The sequence below is a fragment of the Paroedura picta genome, chromosome 2, assembly GCF_049243985.1.
Source record: "Paroedura picta isolate Pp20150507F chromosome 2, Ppicta_v3.0, whole genome shotgun sequence".
Lineage (NCBI taxonomy): Eukaryota > Metazoa > Chordata > Lepidosauria > Squamata > Gekkonidae > Paroedura > Paroedura picta.
The window spans coordinates 56,608,919-56,622,723 of NC_135370.1; the positions used below are offsets into that span (position 1 = coordinate 56,608,919).

Sequence of the window (13,805 nt, forward strand, 5' to 3'; positions counted from 1 at the left end):
TTCTTTGTTGTTAATACTGTGCAAAGATCTGGGGGGGGGGGAGAGAGAGAGAGAGAGAGAGAGAGAGAGAGAGAGAGAGAGAGAGAGAGAGAGAGAGAGAGAGAGAGAGAGTGCTCGTCCAGGAGTTGCAACCCCGTCCCTGGAGTGGCGTCACCCCAAGGGTCAGACATGACTCAGTGCTGGAGGGCGTCACCCCAAGGGTCAGACATGACTCGGTGCTTGCACAGGGGATACCTTTACCTTTACCTTTACCCTGGAGTGGGCAGGACCAATTAGGGTTTGAAGAGCCAAGCAAGCCTATTACATTACACAGGGGTCCCATGTTCAATCTTGAGTGAAAGGAGCTTTGTTGACGTGTTTTGCTATGTATTCACACAGAAAGTTTTACTCTGGATTTGTATATTTTCATACCCGAAATACTTGATGATATTGAGACGTGACTCATTTAAAAGTAGGTTGAAGTTTGTTAGCTGGGAATATTACACATGTAAGTACTCACTAATATTTTGTAACAATTTGTTTTAGATAAAACCACTGAGAAAGAAGGAAACCATGAAAACAGGCTATTGAGAAAAAAAATTGTGCTTATCCGGAACCCGTTTTCGTTTGATTTACGTTTTCATGCCTATAACATAACAGATATGAAGATAATATCTATTGAATATTAATTATTGCAATTATATGTAATTTTTTCAACATCTATGTAAAACTGCCAGGAAAGGAAAGGTACTCCAGAGATTTGGACTGAATTGCCACCAATATGCAGATGACGGTCACTTCTACCTCATGCTACCAGCAGATCCCAAGGAGACTGTGAAAACGATGGGCAGGTGCCTGAAGGCAGTTTTCAAATTGATGAGGGCTAACCAGCTGAAAATACTGACACAACACGGGGTAGGATCTGACCCAGAAAATAGGGTAACTCCTGTTCTGGATGGGGGTTGCATTTTCCCTAAACAACCAGGTTTGTAGATTTGGTTGCTCCTTGACCAGGGTTTTCTGATGGGTAAACAGGTGGCAGCAATAGCCAGGGATGCCTTTTATTAGCTTTGGCCTTTCCTGGGCAGAAAAGATCCGTCTGATGTGGTGCATGCTGTGGCAACATCTAGATTAGACGACTGCAGTGCTCTCTGCATGGAGCTGCCCTTAATGACTGTCTAGAAGCTACAGTTGGTACAGAATGCTGTGGCCACAGTATTGACTGGGGTAGGCTGCAGGAACCCTGTCATTCCAGTCTTCTTCCATCCACAGTGGCATTAATTTAAAAGTGCTGAGGACTCAGGATATAGGGCAAAAAACTATAAAATAAAATCCAGGATGGTCTAAGACCAAGATAACTTAATTCTCTCATATGAACCTACCCAAACACTGTGGTCATCTTTGGAGGTCCTGATTTGATTGCCCTGGCCATCTGACGCTAAATGGATAGTGACCCAAGAAACAGCCTTCTCAGTCATGGCACCAAAACTTTAGAGCTCCACCCTTCAGGAGATTTGTTTGTCTCCTTCTATCGTTGTCTTTGGTCAGCAAGTGAATTGAATGTTGATTATTTTAACGGATTAAATCAGCCTTTCTCAACTTTTTTACCATTGAGAACCCCCTGAAAAATTCTTCAGGCTTCAAGAAACCCCAGAAGTGGTGTGATTGTGCAGAATATTGGTTGGAAAGCATAGCTGTATACATAGACACCTGAGGCCCCTCCCCTTCCCAATCCCTCCAGACCCATCATTGGCCAGTGGGAAGGGGGTTGCAGGTCAACATGACCATATATGGCCGTAAATGTTTAACACATTTTAAACACTATATTAAAAATTAACTTCCACCCAATTAACTTCCACCCATTAACTTCCACCCTTCCAAGACTGTCAAGAAACTCTAGGGTTTTATGAAACTCCTGTTGAGAAAGCCTGGCTTAAATGTTTTAATTTCTATGTTTACCAACTTGTTGGAAGGTGAAAAGGTGGCATAAATATATTTTGACAAGTTAGCATATTGGCTGGAATCTAGATGACGAGCACAGGGAGACCACTAGTTTTCTGAGAAAAAGTTTTATGTGTTGTTGAGGTTATTTCCATCTCTTGATTCATAAGAAGGATTTTACTTCCTCTTCTGGGTTGGCATGCACTCTCTTCCTTCACCCTGGGATGCTTTCAGCTACATACCTAGACTCATTACCTGGGCTGAAATCAGAACCATTTTCTATAAAATGTAGCCGTGAAATAAAGAAAAAGACCAAACATAAAAGAAGCGATTAGATCTCCTGTACTTATTATTTCTTGAACTTTGTAATTCATGAAGTGCTACATTCAACAAGGAACATGGGAGTTGTTTTCTAACATTGTATAATCCAATTCCTCTATTCTTGGTCTCTTTAATCGACAGAGATTGCTATGCTGAATATGTATGCACTTGCAGGCATTTGGGGGAAATTTTGGACACTTGAAAACACACGAATTAACAAGAACCCACTACAGCAAGTGTAACAGCAAGTATTGTGTCTACTGGAAAAATTTACAGCTGTGCAAGGTAATTATCATTACAATACCTTGAATGAGCAAAAAGTATTACGTTCTTATTATTTTACGTTTGTACTGATTGGGCATTGTGTACCAAGTGCAGAGCCGACAACCTTACTGCTCTGCAATTAGGGTTCTAAATTCTATACTTGTTATCTATCCTACAGTCATCAGAGGGAGAAAAGCATTTTGCAGACTACTGGGGATGGGCATGAATAACTGGTAGTTTTCAAGCGGATCAATAGAACATCTAATACAAATGAAGTCTCAAGGTCCACAATATTCTTGTCATTTTTGATTGTTTTATTTTAAAACAGTAGAGAAAAGCTTTCAAATCATATTCCTGCCTGGGCATGTCTAAATTAACACCTCATATTTTTTGACCTGTCAGTTAAATAGAGTCTGTATTGCAAAATCTTCCCAAATTTTAGTTGAACGGTGGAAATAAATGTTCCATCACAACAGCCATAAGGAAAATTGTCTGAACACAAGGGAGGAATCCAAGAGAGATTTCCATGTAAATCATGGAGAATTAGAAGAATGGCCTCAATCACACAGCACTGACAGACTTTCAGAGTTTCTTGACTTAAAAAAAAGAATAATGAATATCCCCTTTAAACGTTAAAATAAGGCCAACTGCCAATACCTTTCATCATTTAAAATACAAATTAGACCCTGAGCTCAGCAATTCACAATGAAATTAGTGCTTTGAGGACAGACATATCAAAGAAATGTTGACTCGTCTGTCAGTCTGGCTTTATCAAGTATGACTGCTCCACCACAGAATATCGTATTCAGAAAATCGACCTGCCTTTCTAAGCTTTCTGCTTCTAATTAAGCCAATTATCAGACCACAATAAAATTCTTCACAGATACACCCTAAGAGAAAAAAGCAAATACTAATGCAGCCTTGCAAAGTGATTAAAATAGAAATAACACCTACTGACCTTGTTGCAATTAAAGGGCTGATTCTCAGAAGACCTTTGGTGCTCTAGAAAAGAAACAGCATGTACACTGCCTCAGGCATGGTGAGCACACATAGTGACAATTCTGTCGTCACAAATATAGCATGCAAAAATCTAAATTATCTTGCTTGCAATGTCTGCTTTGACTGGAATCAAGCACCCTATATGAGTGCACTGATTAGGGATGTGCAAAAAAAATTGGTAAATTTCAGGTGCAAATCAATGTGACCGAAATGCAATTCAACATATTCCAAACCACAGTTTTGGTACTGGGACTCGGGTTCAATTTGATTTGGGAAAGTCAAAATTTCTGACTCGAAGGCATTTAAAGGGACTAAGGTCCTTTAAAATGTCTCCAGAGCTGCCAAACAGCTGATCTGTGGCGAGGCTTATCTCTATGAACCAATTGTTTGTCAGGCTATGGAGGGGGGGGCAGATGGCTTGAACCATCCTCTCCACAGTCAAGCAAACAGCTGATCTGTGGAAAGGCTTCTCTCCCTAGGATCAGTTTGGGTTGTGTGGAGAGAGCCCATTCAAACCACCCCTGTGAACAGCCCACCAAACAGCTGATCCTGCAGAAAGCATATTCTCTATAGCATCATACTAGGGTAACTGGGCTGCCCAGATCAGACCAGGCAGTCCAGCAGACTCTATTAAATAGCCCCTCTACTCCTGTCCTGGCTTCTCTGACCAGCAGCTGGATAAAGCTGACAGTACCCAAGCCAGGATTGATCAATGGCAAGAAACTGTCAGGTAAGCTACAGACCTGCTCTTCCCAAATCAGCTTGTGCTGGCTGATAACCATTTGGGGACAGACTCAAAAGTCTAAAAGGTAATAAAAAGCCTACTCAGAACTATCAAAATATGAGGCAGCTAGGTGATGCTTAAACTGAACTGGAGAGCAGAATTCATGACACAGTTGACCTCTCACTGCCAAACAATGGCTGGTCTTTTCTACAAGAGAAGTAAACAGTAAGAAAGGTTCAGCAATATTTACAAACAATGTTTAGCATATCTGTAGTTGTTATGGACTGTACTTTTAAAAGTTCAGAAGTGCTGTACACACAGGTAAAGGACTGTAAAGGGTTAATTCTTTATGGCACCAGAGAGTCTTAAATGACAGGCTGCTTCAAGAGATCTAATTGCTTAGCATCAATTTAGAGGAGAAATTTAGTCTGAATTCATCCCTGACTGAGAGCAGTTTAATACAGATGACGTAAGGGGGGAAGTTGGCAAGGAAGAGTGGGTAGTTGGAAAAAGAATGAGAGAAGAATTGCCCTACCCAGTCAATACAAGGAGATAGCTCTGAAGATTGAAGAAATTCCTAATCTGGTGTGGTTAGAGACTGCCTTGTAAAATCTTAAGAGTCAGTTAAAACCTCTTATCATAAAGATCTTAAGTCACTGTGAATATCTTAAGAAACATTCATTAGCCTAAGAGTTCTTTATTTGAGGTACTTCAGTAATTTTACCCCTGATTTCATCTGATCTTTCCCCCTCTATGTTGAATAATTTAACAGCCCCTTCCAGCTTGCTAGGTCACTTCAGCGCTGCAGTACATGTGCAAAAAAAGGCTGGGGAACTTTTGAAAAAATTGATCTACTGTGAATGAATATGGATGGAATCCTCAAAAGGAAACCTGAGATAAAAGTGTGAGTGTGTACGGGATGCAATGAAAGCATGATAGTCAAACCTGCAATATTCACTCGAAAGGCAGGTATAGTGTGAAAGACACCAGGGTGGGAAAGTGAGAGTTCTTCATGAAAGAAGGAAACAGATAACTGGGTTGGTTCAGTCAAAAAGGGGAAAAAATGGCAGGGAAATCTGTTTCCTGAGGGAGGGAATTGGAACAGGTGCATCATTAGCAAAGACCCACCCATTGTGCCTGAGTTAATTATAATACTAGAACTTCCTATGACCGGAGTCAGCTCTGTCCCAGAAGTGGAAGTAATTTTATTTGAAGCCTTGAACTAGCAGAGGATGTAATTTAATTCATCCTAAAACTCCTATGGAAATACCCTTTAAAAACAAAAACACGCATTTGCTCGCAGGGGCTCATGGGAATTGTAGCCCATGAACATCTGGATGACCACAGGTTGACTACCCCTGATATAGGTGATCCAGTTTCTCCTCCAGGCCTTAGGTTCCCTGCCACACCAACACACAGAAAACAAAATCAGGCAAAATACTATCTTTCTCACCCCGCCCCTTTTATCTATTTCCTCCTTTCTTTTCCCTACTACATAACTCCCCACTATCTTGTCCAAACCCGTTGTCCCTCATCAGCCTACTCTCATTTCAGGTCCCCCCTCCCCTGTAGCTACAGTCCCATGATTTATCCCTTCCTGACACTCCAGCATTAAATCTCCATACCTAGATCTCTATACTCATGTTCCTTGCAACCTCCTTAATGAAAGCTTCTGGTTTCAATTCCAGACATCTTAATTTTTCAACAACTTCCTCTTTCATCTACTTGTCTTCTCTTGTCTACCCTCTTTTACCCCACCCCATTTTGGCAGCTTCTTTCCTTGAGCTCTGTGCCCAGACCAAGCACATACATACATCAATTATGCCCCCAGTATAAATTAGACACGGTTTAATTAGGGAGAAATCATACTAGGATTCAGAAATCCTTATTGCATTTCATTCTTGCTACTGATTAAGTCATGTCTCTACATTCTTTCTTTGATGTATTTACTCATTAGCCAAAGCTTTCTTTATTGCTTCAATTGAGGCATGCCCTGTCAAGAGGAAGCAAGCCAGTGGACACAACTAAAAGTCCCTAGAACCTGAAATAAGGTGCACATGGGAAAACAGGTTGAGACCAACAACTAGTAGGAGGATTGGGGGTCAGGAAATGGGTCACATAGTTTCCAGAAATTCTCAGACTACCCTACACCACTTTCATGTTTTCTCCCAGATGTAAAATAATAACACAGTTGATGTTATCAGTTTTTTCCCTTATCCTGCTACAAAGCAGGCTGCCAGTGGAAGGAAATCCCCATCTACTTTTCCAGAGGATATAGGTTTCCAATAAGAAACAATATCTTTAGACCTAGCAGAGTTCCTGCATATATTCCTAACCATGAAATCCATTATTTAATTGCTTCAATTTAAACAATTTTGGCTTCAGTTCATAGTAGATCATATTGCAAAGTTATTCAAACCAATAATCAACATTGTACCTTAGATATTCTACATAGTAAGAACATTTGACAATTAGTCCTCCCTTGTGTTTTCCCTACATTCTGCTTTGCTTTGAACACCATTGCTTTGAAGACCACCTACTGTTTCAGATATTATACCAAAAAGTTCTAAAATGATTGTACTATTCAGTATCATTAAAGGATGGAGAATCATGTCCTTCCATAATTCAATCTGATGAACTGACAACAATCACCCACATCAAGAAAGACAAAGCTTTAAATTTTAGATAACAGATAAGAAAGCAATATCCCTTGCTTATATGTAAACTTCAACCTAAAATATGTGCTTATTCAATAATGAGCTGCAAACTGAAAAGCATTCTTTTTGAAAGTCTTGAAAACTCTTGAAAAATAAATACCTTGTGATTCAGCACAATATTTCATTCGTATATAATTAAAACCTTGTACATAAATCAGCATTGAAAGGGAATAGATTATTCTTAAGTTACATGAGAACAAATAAATGAGAGAGAGATTAGTGTGTCAATATTAAAAGTTGAATTTTCAGGGACACAAAGCAGCAAATTTTGCAATTTATATCAGGTAGTATAATACAAGGAATTAAGTTGATTTTGATGTATGCAATTTTATATACACTCCACAACAGCTGTTGAAAATGAAAAGAAACCCTCTGTTCAAAAGCCTCTGTACAAATTTAACTGTCAGATAACTGACAGCCCTGAATGACAATGTAGATTCCTCCCTGCTCAACAAGATTTTCACCCTGAAACATGTGATTATCACATTTATAATGGAATGGGAAGTTCCCAAAGAGTGGTTGTCAATGGTCTTTCAACAGACTGAAGAGAGATTAGCAGAGGGGTGACACAGGGCTCAGTACCAGTTCCAGTACTTTTCAACATTTTTGTCAATGGAATCCTCATTAAATTTTCAAATGACAACAAATTGGGAGGTGTGGCAAACACCCCAGAAGATAGAGACAAGAGTTTAACAAGATCTGAACTAGCTGCGAAAGCGAGCACAAGAGAAAAAGATGCAATTCAATAAGGAGAAATGCGAGTTCTACATCTGGGTCACACAAATTAGATACACTTCTGGGTAGCAATGTATGTGAATGAGGTCTTGGGGTACAAAATTGAGAGGGTTCAGAGGAAAGCAAAGAGGATGATCTGGGGCTTCAGGAACAAGCCCTATGAGGAAAGGCTGAGGGACTTGGGAATGTTTGGTCTGGAGAACAGGAAGTTGAGAGGGGATGTAATTGCTGTCTTTAAAAGGGTTTCACTTAGAGGAGGGCAGGGAAAGGTTTATGTTGGAAGCAGAGGATAAGCCCCACAATAATGGATTCAAACTATGTGTAGAATGGTACCGGCTAGATATTACGGGAGGGAGGAAATGTCATAGTTCATCAGTGGAATAGGCTGCCTAAGGAAGTGGTGAGTTCCCCTCACTGGCAGTCTTCAACCAGCAGCTGGAATCATGAATGCTTTAGGCCAGGGGTAGTCAAACCATAGCCCTCCAGATGTCCATGGACTACAATTCCCATGAGCCTGCCAGCATACCCCTGCTTTAGGCTGATCCTGCATTGAGCAGGGGGTTCGACTAGATGTCCTCTGTGACCCTATGGTTCTATGTTATAATTCCATCTTCACAGCAAGACAATTAGGCTTCAATGGAAATCCTTTAAACAGATGGAATGAAACATTACCAGTAGAGACTGATAGAAATCACTATTCTTTGTTTAAGATCAAAATTGAAATGTCCAATAAACAAACTTTGGAGAAATTTTATCCCATTCCAAAATGTGAGAGACTGCAATCATGAATTTCAACAAAACAATTATGAATTATTAATCCTTTGGAATATTTATACAAAATACAGTTAAATGAAGTGCACATCATTTATACTACGTACCCATGTGGTTCCTGCATACAGCATGCAGCACACGAGTCCCTTGCCCACATATTCCATTATAAGGTAAGCACACTCCTTCTAAAATTATCCACTGGTAACATGCTGGATTTTCACATGGAATGGATTCTATCAAGTGTGGGCAACCTCCAGAAGTACCCACTGGTTCCACAATGACATGTCTTTCCCTTATTTTAAAACCTAAGAAGGAAAAAGAAATAGATGATTAATTTTTAATCCCAGGGTAGATTAATAAAATACATGAGATATTGCACAATCTGCAAACTACATTTGCAAAATATAGTGCAAGTTATCATTCTTTTAACTAAGATCTTTAATCTTTCCATCAGAAAGATTATTTATTTCCAGTGGAATTCTCCATTTAGCAGAAAAGAATCACTGGCCTCCTCCCCACTGTCTTAAGGCTGAAAAATGTTATTTTAAAAAAATCAACAGATCCGTCTTGTAGCTAGAAAATCATGTAGGATTATCAGTAATGGAATAATAAATGTGGTTTTGTGCCACTGTCTTAAGACAGGCTTTCTCAACCAGGGTTTCATGAAACCCTGGGGTTTCTGGATGGAAGGGATTCCTGAAACGGTGGGAGTTAATTAATTTTATATGTTTAAAAAATTGTTAAACATTTATTGGATCATGCAACCATATATGGTCATGTTGACCCACCTCCCCAAATGGCCAATGATTGGCCTATATGGGGTGTGAAGGGGAGGGACCCCAGGTGGGCATGGATACAGTTATGCTTTCCAACCATATTTTGCATGATTGAGCCACTTCTGGGGTTTCTCGAAGGCTGAAGAGTGTTTCAAGGGTTTCTCAACAGTAAAAAAAATTGAGAAACTCTGGTTTAAAACACTGATCGACAGTATGGAGCCACCTGGCATGTTTTTTTTAGGACATGCTTCAGAAAAGCCTACCTTGGCTTGGAACCTCTTAACACTTTGAGTTTAGACTACTGAAGCCATTTTGTGTTTGGTTCCATGACAACCAAACTACCTGCGGTTAAAATGGACCTAGAAGGCTGGACACCTTTGGTCTAAGATGCTGATTTCAGTAACTGATAGACTCAAACAAGCCGTCCAGGTGACTTTGGAACTGACAGAATGTCTTGGTTTATTAAATTACTAGGGACAAAGCCTGTTGCATTCAGGAATACAATGGGCGCTAGATTGGGGGGGGGGTGGAAGAACTCTGTGGATGCTCTCTCCCTCCCCCCAGGACCTGGAAAGGCTGCAGGCTGGAGGCCCCTGGGAAGGGATCTGCAGCCTCTGAGCCTCAGAGGGAAGTGCAAGGAGGAGGGGATGGTCAGGGGTGGGGGACGGAAGGTGACTGGCTGGCCCCTGGGCAGATTGGCAAGCTGGTTGGAGGAGGAGGCATTCAGGGGAGGGACAGTCACCCTGAGTGGGTGTTAAGCACTTAGCCCACCTCCTCCTCCTAGTCCTTACCAGAAATATTAAGTGGAACAGAAAAAAATCAACAAAATACTACTATTGAGATGATTACATTTTGAGCAGGTTAAGTAAATTGCAAACTCTAAATATAACAAGCAAGCAAGCCCACAACAACAAAAAAAAAACCCTTACAAAATAATGTGGCATGCACCTTTTCTCCCTTGGGGATCTTGACAGTTTTCATGGATACAAGGACCCCATGACAACCAGGAAGAAACCAAACACTCAGGAGGACATGGAATATTGCAAAGTTGAGAAGATGGAGGAACAGGAGCAAGGCAAAGCTTGTTTTCAACAGGTCTAGTCACTTAAGGAGGGAAAGACAGAAAAATATACAGATTATAGCTTGGAAGAATATAGTGTATTCTATATAGCTGGAAAAAAATATAGTGTCTTAGTAGGCATCATTGGTTTATTTTCACAGCAACATTAAAAAAACATTTCAGAACCCTTGCTACCAGTGAAATGATTTCTCTTCTGCAATATAGTGATGCATTTGAAAATGAACAATAAAAACTAATGGAATTTAACTTAATTTTTTTTTATCAGAGTGAATGTGAAATGCAAAATAACTCCATAAACACTAAAAGTTAAAGGCTAGAAAGGCTAGAAACTTATTTTACTGCAAATAGTCAAATTGCAATTAACTCTTACTATCATTAGCTACCTGTTAGCAGCAGGAACCCCTGACTCACCTGCAGGGCCCATTTGCAGCCCCACACGGGGGGGGGGGGGAGCCAGCAAGAGCAATGGTGGCCTGGGCTGGTTAGGTCTGACCAGCAGCAACAAGGACAGCAACAAGGATATGAAAATTATGTCCACCGATCCCAGGCCAGCCTATCAACTGGGGGCTACAAGGAAGGGAAGAGAGGACAGGTCCAGCAGGGGGAAAGTATGCCATGTGGTCTGGCCAGCTCACCTGGCAGCGTGGGACAATTTGCACTGGGATCAATGCAATGATCTGGCTCCTCTGTGGGCCCCCCCACCTTGGAAAGTTTCTTCCTAGACTCAACTGAAACATGAGCCATATGTAGAATCAAACAGCCCAGCAGCAACTGTGTATGGCACAATTACGCCAAATAAAACATAACACGGATAATTTTTTTCCAAAACAACATCATTGTTAAATAGTTTCAGAATAGTAACGAACAATGGCTGAAGAATACAAGGTTATAAATAATTATGGTTTAAAATGCCATCGGTTAGACCTTGTTTTTCAGCTAAATGCCTTCTTCAAAGAATCATCTGCTGAAACCAAAACAGGTCAGAGCTCACATTGGCTTTAAAGGCTCAAAGCTGGCTCAAAGACATAACAAGGTAACCAAATTTAGGCTGCTAATGATGATTGTTTTCCTGCAATTTCTGGTCATTGTTTGGCTTTAGGTTCTTCCTTCTCAGACCTTTCCTTGCAGGGACATGATCCTGGGGGGCAGTGGCATGGCAAGGAGCTTCTGACGTGGCATCCTTGTAAGAGCAGCAGAAACATGGGCTGAATGGCCTACAGTCCTCATGCTCTGAGTAATCAGCCCTTCTTGAGACTTTGGTCAGGTTCCTTGGCTCATCTCAAAATTGCTTCTGTCCATCCTTAACAGTTATACTGATACTTGGGACATGTGACAGTTCACTGAAGCACTTGGTGTGGTTTTGTGAACAAGCAAATAGGAGGTATGGCATTGGTGTTTATATAGGATTCAGATATAAATACTTTAAAGCATGTGGCATCTGTGCAGAGCTACATAATGTGATAGTTATACAGTTGTGTAGACAGATAGAGAGAGTTCTGCATGTTGTCAGGTGAAGTCCTCTCATCAGGTTTGCAGAGGCTGGTCAACCTCAGCAGGTCTTCGTAGCTAAGCAGGCCTGGTCTGATGTGATACTTCAACTGCTGGGTTCAAAACTTTCATAATTAATAGCTGGGTACCCTCAAAAAGGTAACATGTCAGTTTAATGAAGATGACCCGGATCATAAGGGTATTGGCAATTTAATCAGGAATGTTGCTAAATTCAACCACAATGTGAGCAGTGCCTGGGCTACCATCCCATGGTGTCCTGCTCATGGTGTCCTGCACACTTTTCTTGGATGCTTTAGGATGCTTTGGGCTGATCCTGCGTTAAGCATGGGGTTGGACTAGATGGCCTGTGTGGCCTCTTCCAACTCTATGATTCTATGATTCTATGAGATGGTGTTTTGAGGCTACAGGGATGCTTGAGTCTCAATGAGTGTACATCTTGAAGCACTTGGCAGCTGAAGCTAACATTCACTGATCTGATTTCAGGGAAGCAATACAGGCTAGTCCAGAACTGCGATCACAACTTTGTGAACTGGCTTCATCAGTATGGGGCCAGGATCTTGGCGGGGGGGGGGGGGTGCTGCAAATCACCTTGCTTGGCACAAGCAGAGATGTGATGGGACACACTGCTGCCCCCAGTCCATCACCACAATGTTATGGAGAGTGAACAGAAATTTTTCATCACAGATTGTAAGATTACAGATGAAACCAAGAACAGAGCATTTGACATGCAGTAAAGCTTGGGCCTCAATAAATGACTGCCATGGCTATCTTAACTGGTAAGCTATTTCCCAAAGTACCCACAGTATTCTATGGGCCAAACTAAACAAGATGTTGAGAGATCTGTAATGGAATTGGCTTCAGGAATAAAAAATAGAATTGTGACCTTGGGGAGTATGTTCCTTCTCTTAGCATTGCTTTCCCATTGTAAACCAGAGTCCCACTGCTACCATGTGAAGTTGCTATTTTCCCTGACAGGGAAAACTGGGGAAAATAGCAGGTGTTATGTAGAAGAAAACAGAGAGTTGATCTGCCTCAGCACTACAGTCCTGATCTAATTTGCTTGTGTTCTGTACAAGAAGTTACAAAAAGACACTGGAAAGATACAGAAAATTCTGAATTTCTGTGACATATACAGCTAAACACAACTTGTATTTGTAACTCATATCTATAATTCACTTCCACTTGTTGTCTTGCAGTAATGATTTTTAGGCCAAGAGAGAGGATCTAGAGCAGTGGTCCCCAACCTGCGGGCCACGGCCCGGCGCCGGGCCGCAAAAGCCATGGCGCCGGGCCGCGGCTCCCCTTCCCTGCCCCTCCCCCCCGCAGTTAAAAACTTCCCAGGCCGCAAGCTTGCAGCCCGGGAAGCTACTTACTGCGGGAGGGCGGGGAGAGGGAATCAGGGCCGGGCCGCGCCCGCGCGGCCCGGCCCGCGGGCGCGGCTCGTGGGCGCGGCCCGATCCGCGGGTGCGGCCCGCGGGCGCGGCCGGGCGCGGCCCGATCCGCGGGTGCGGCTCGCGGGCGCGGCTCGCGGGCGCGGCCGGAAGCGTGGGCGTGGCCTGCGCGGTCCCTGCGGGCGCGGCCCAATGCCCTGCCGGTCCCCAGCCTAATAAAGGTTGGGGACCACTGATCTAGAGTTTATATTTGTGAAAGTTTTTTGGGTAGAAACTACTGAATATTTCTTCCTTTACTATGTAATTTATTTGGATCCGAGAAGAAAATTTCTAGATCCTCTTCTGAATAAGAAGCCTGTTCACTCTTCTAACTATCATTTAATGACTCTGCTAGCAGACCAGGATTTTAATATAACATTAGATGTGTGTAAATATATAGCTGCTGCAATTAAACATCATTTGTTTTTAATGAATATTGAACAGCAATAACTTTTTGTTATATTGCTCTCTTTTGCTAGTCAAACAGCCTATTGACTTTAAGACTTAGACGGGAAATGGAAATTCATGACTAAAGAGCCTTCTCCCCAAATAAAGAGC

The 13,805-nt window shown here is 41.7% G+C and overlaps 1 protein-coding gene across 4 annotated transcripts in view; it reads right to left on the reverse strand.

Moving 5' to 3' along the window:
- THSD7B (thrombospondin type 1 domain containing 7B) overlaps positions 1 to 13,805 on the reverse strand; it is a 702,862-nt gene that overhangs the window by 320,029 nt on the left and 369,028 nt on the right. For 3 of the 4 annotated variants that reach the window (XM_077320192.1, XM_077320190.1, XM_077320191.1), the window contains exons 6-7: positions 10,176 to 10,331; positions 8,559 to 8,756 (exon numbers count right to left, since the gene is read on the reverse strand). In XM_077320192.1, coding sequence (XP_077176307.1) covers positions 8,559 to 8,756; positions 10,176 to 10,331 — 354 coding nt within the window. The remainder of the gene's footprint in view (positions 1 to 8,558; positions 8,757 to 10,175; positions 10,332 to 13,805) is intronic. The other variant, XM_077320193.1, reaches the window with a different exon arrangement.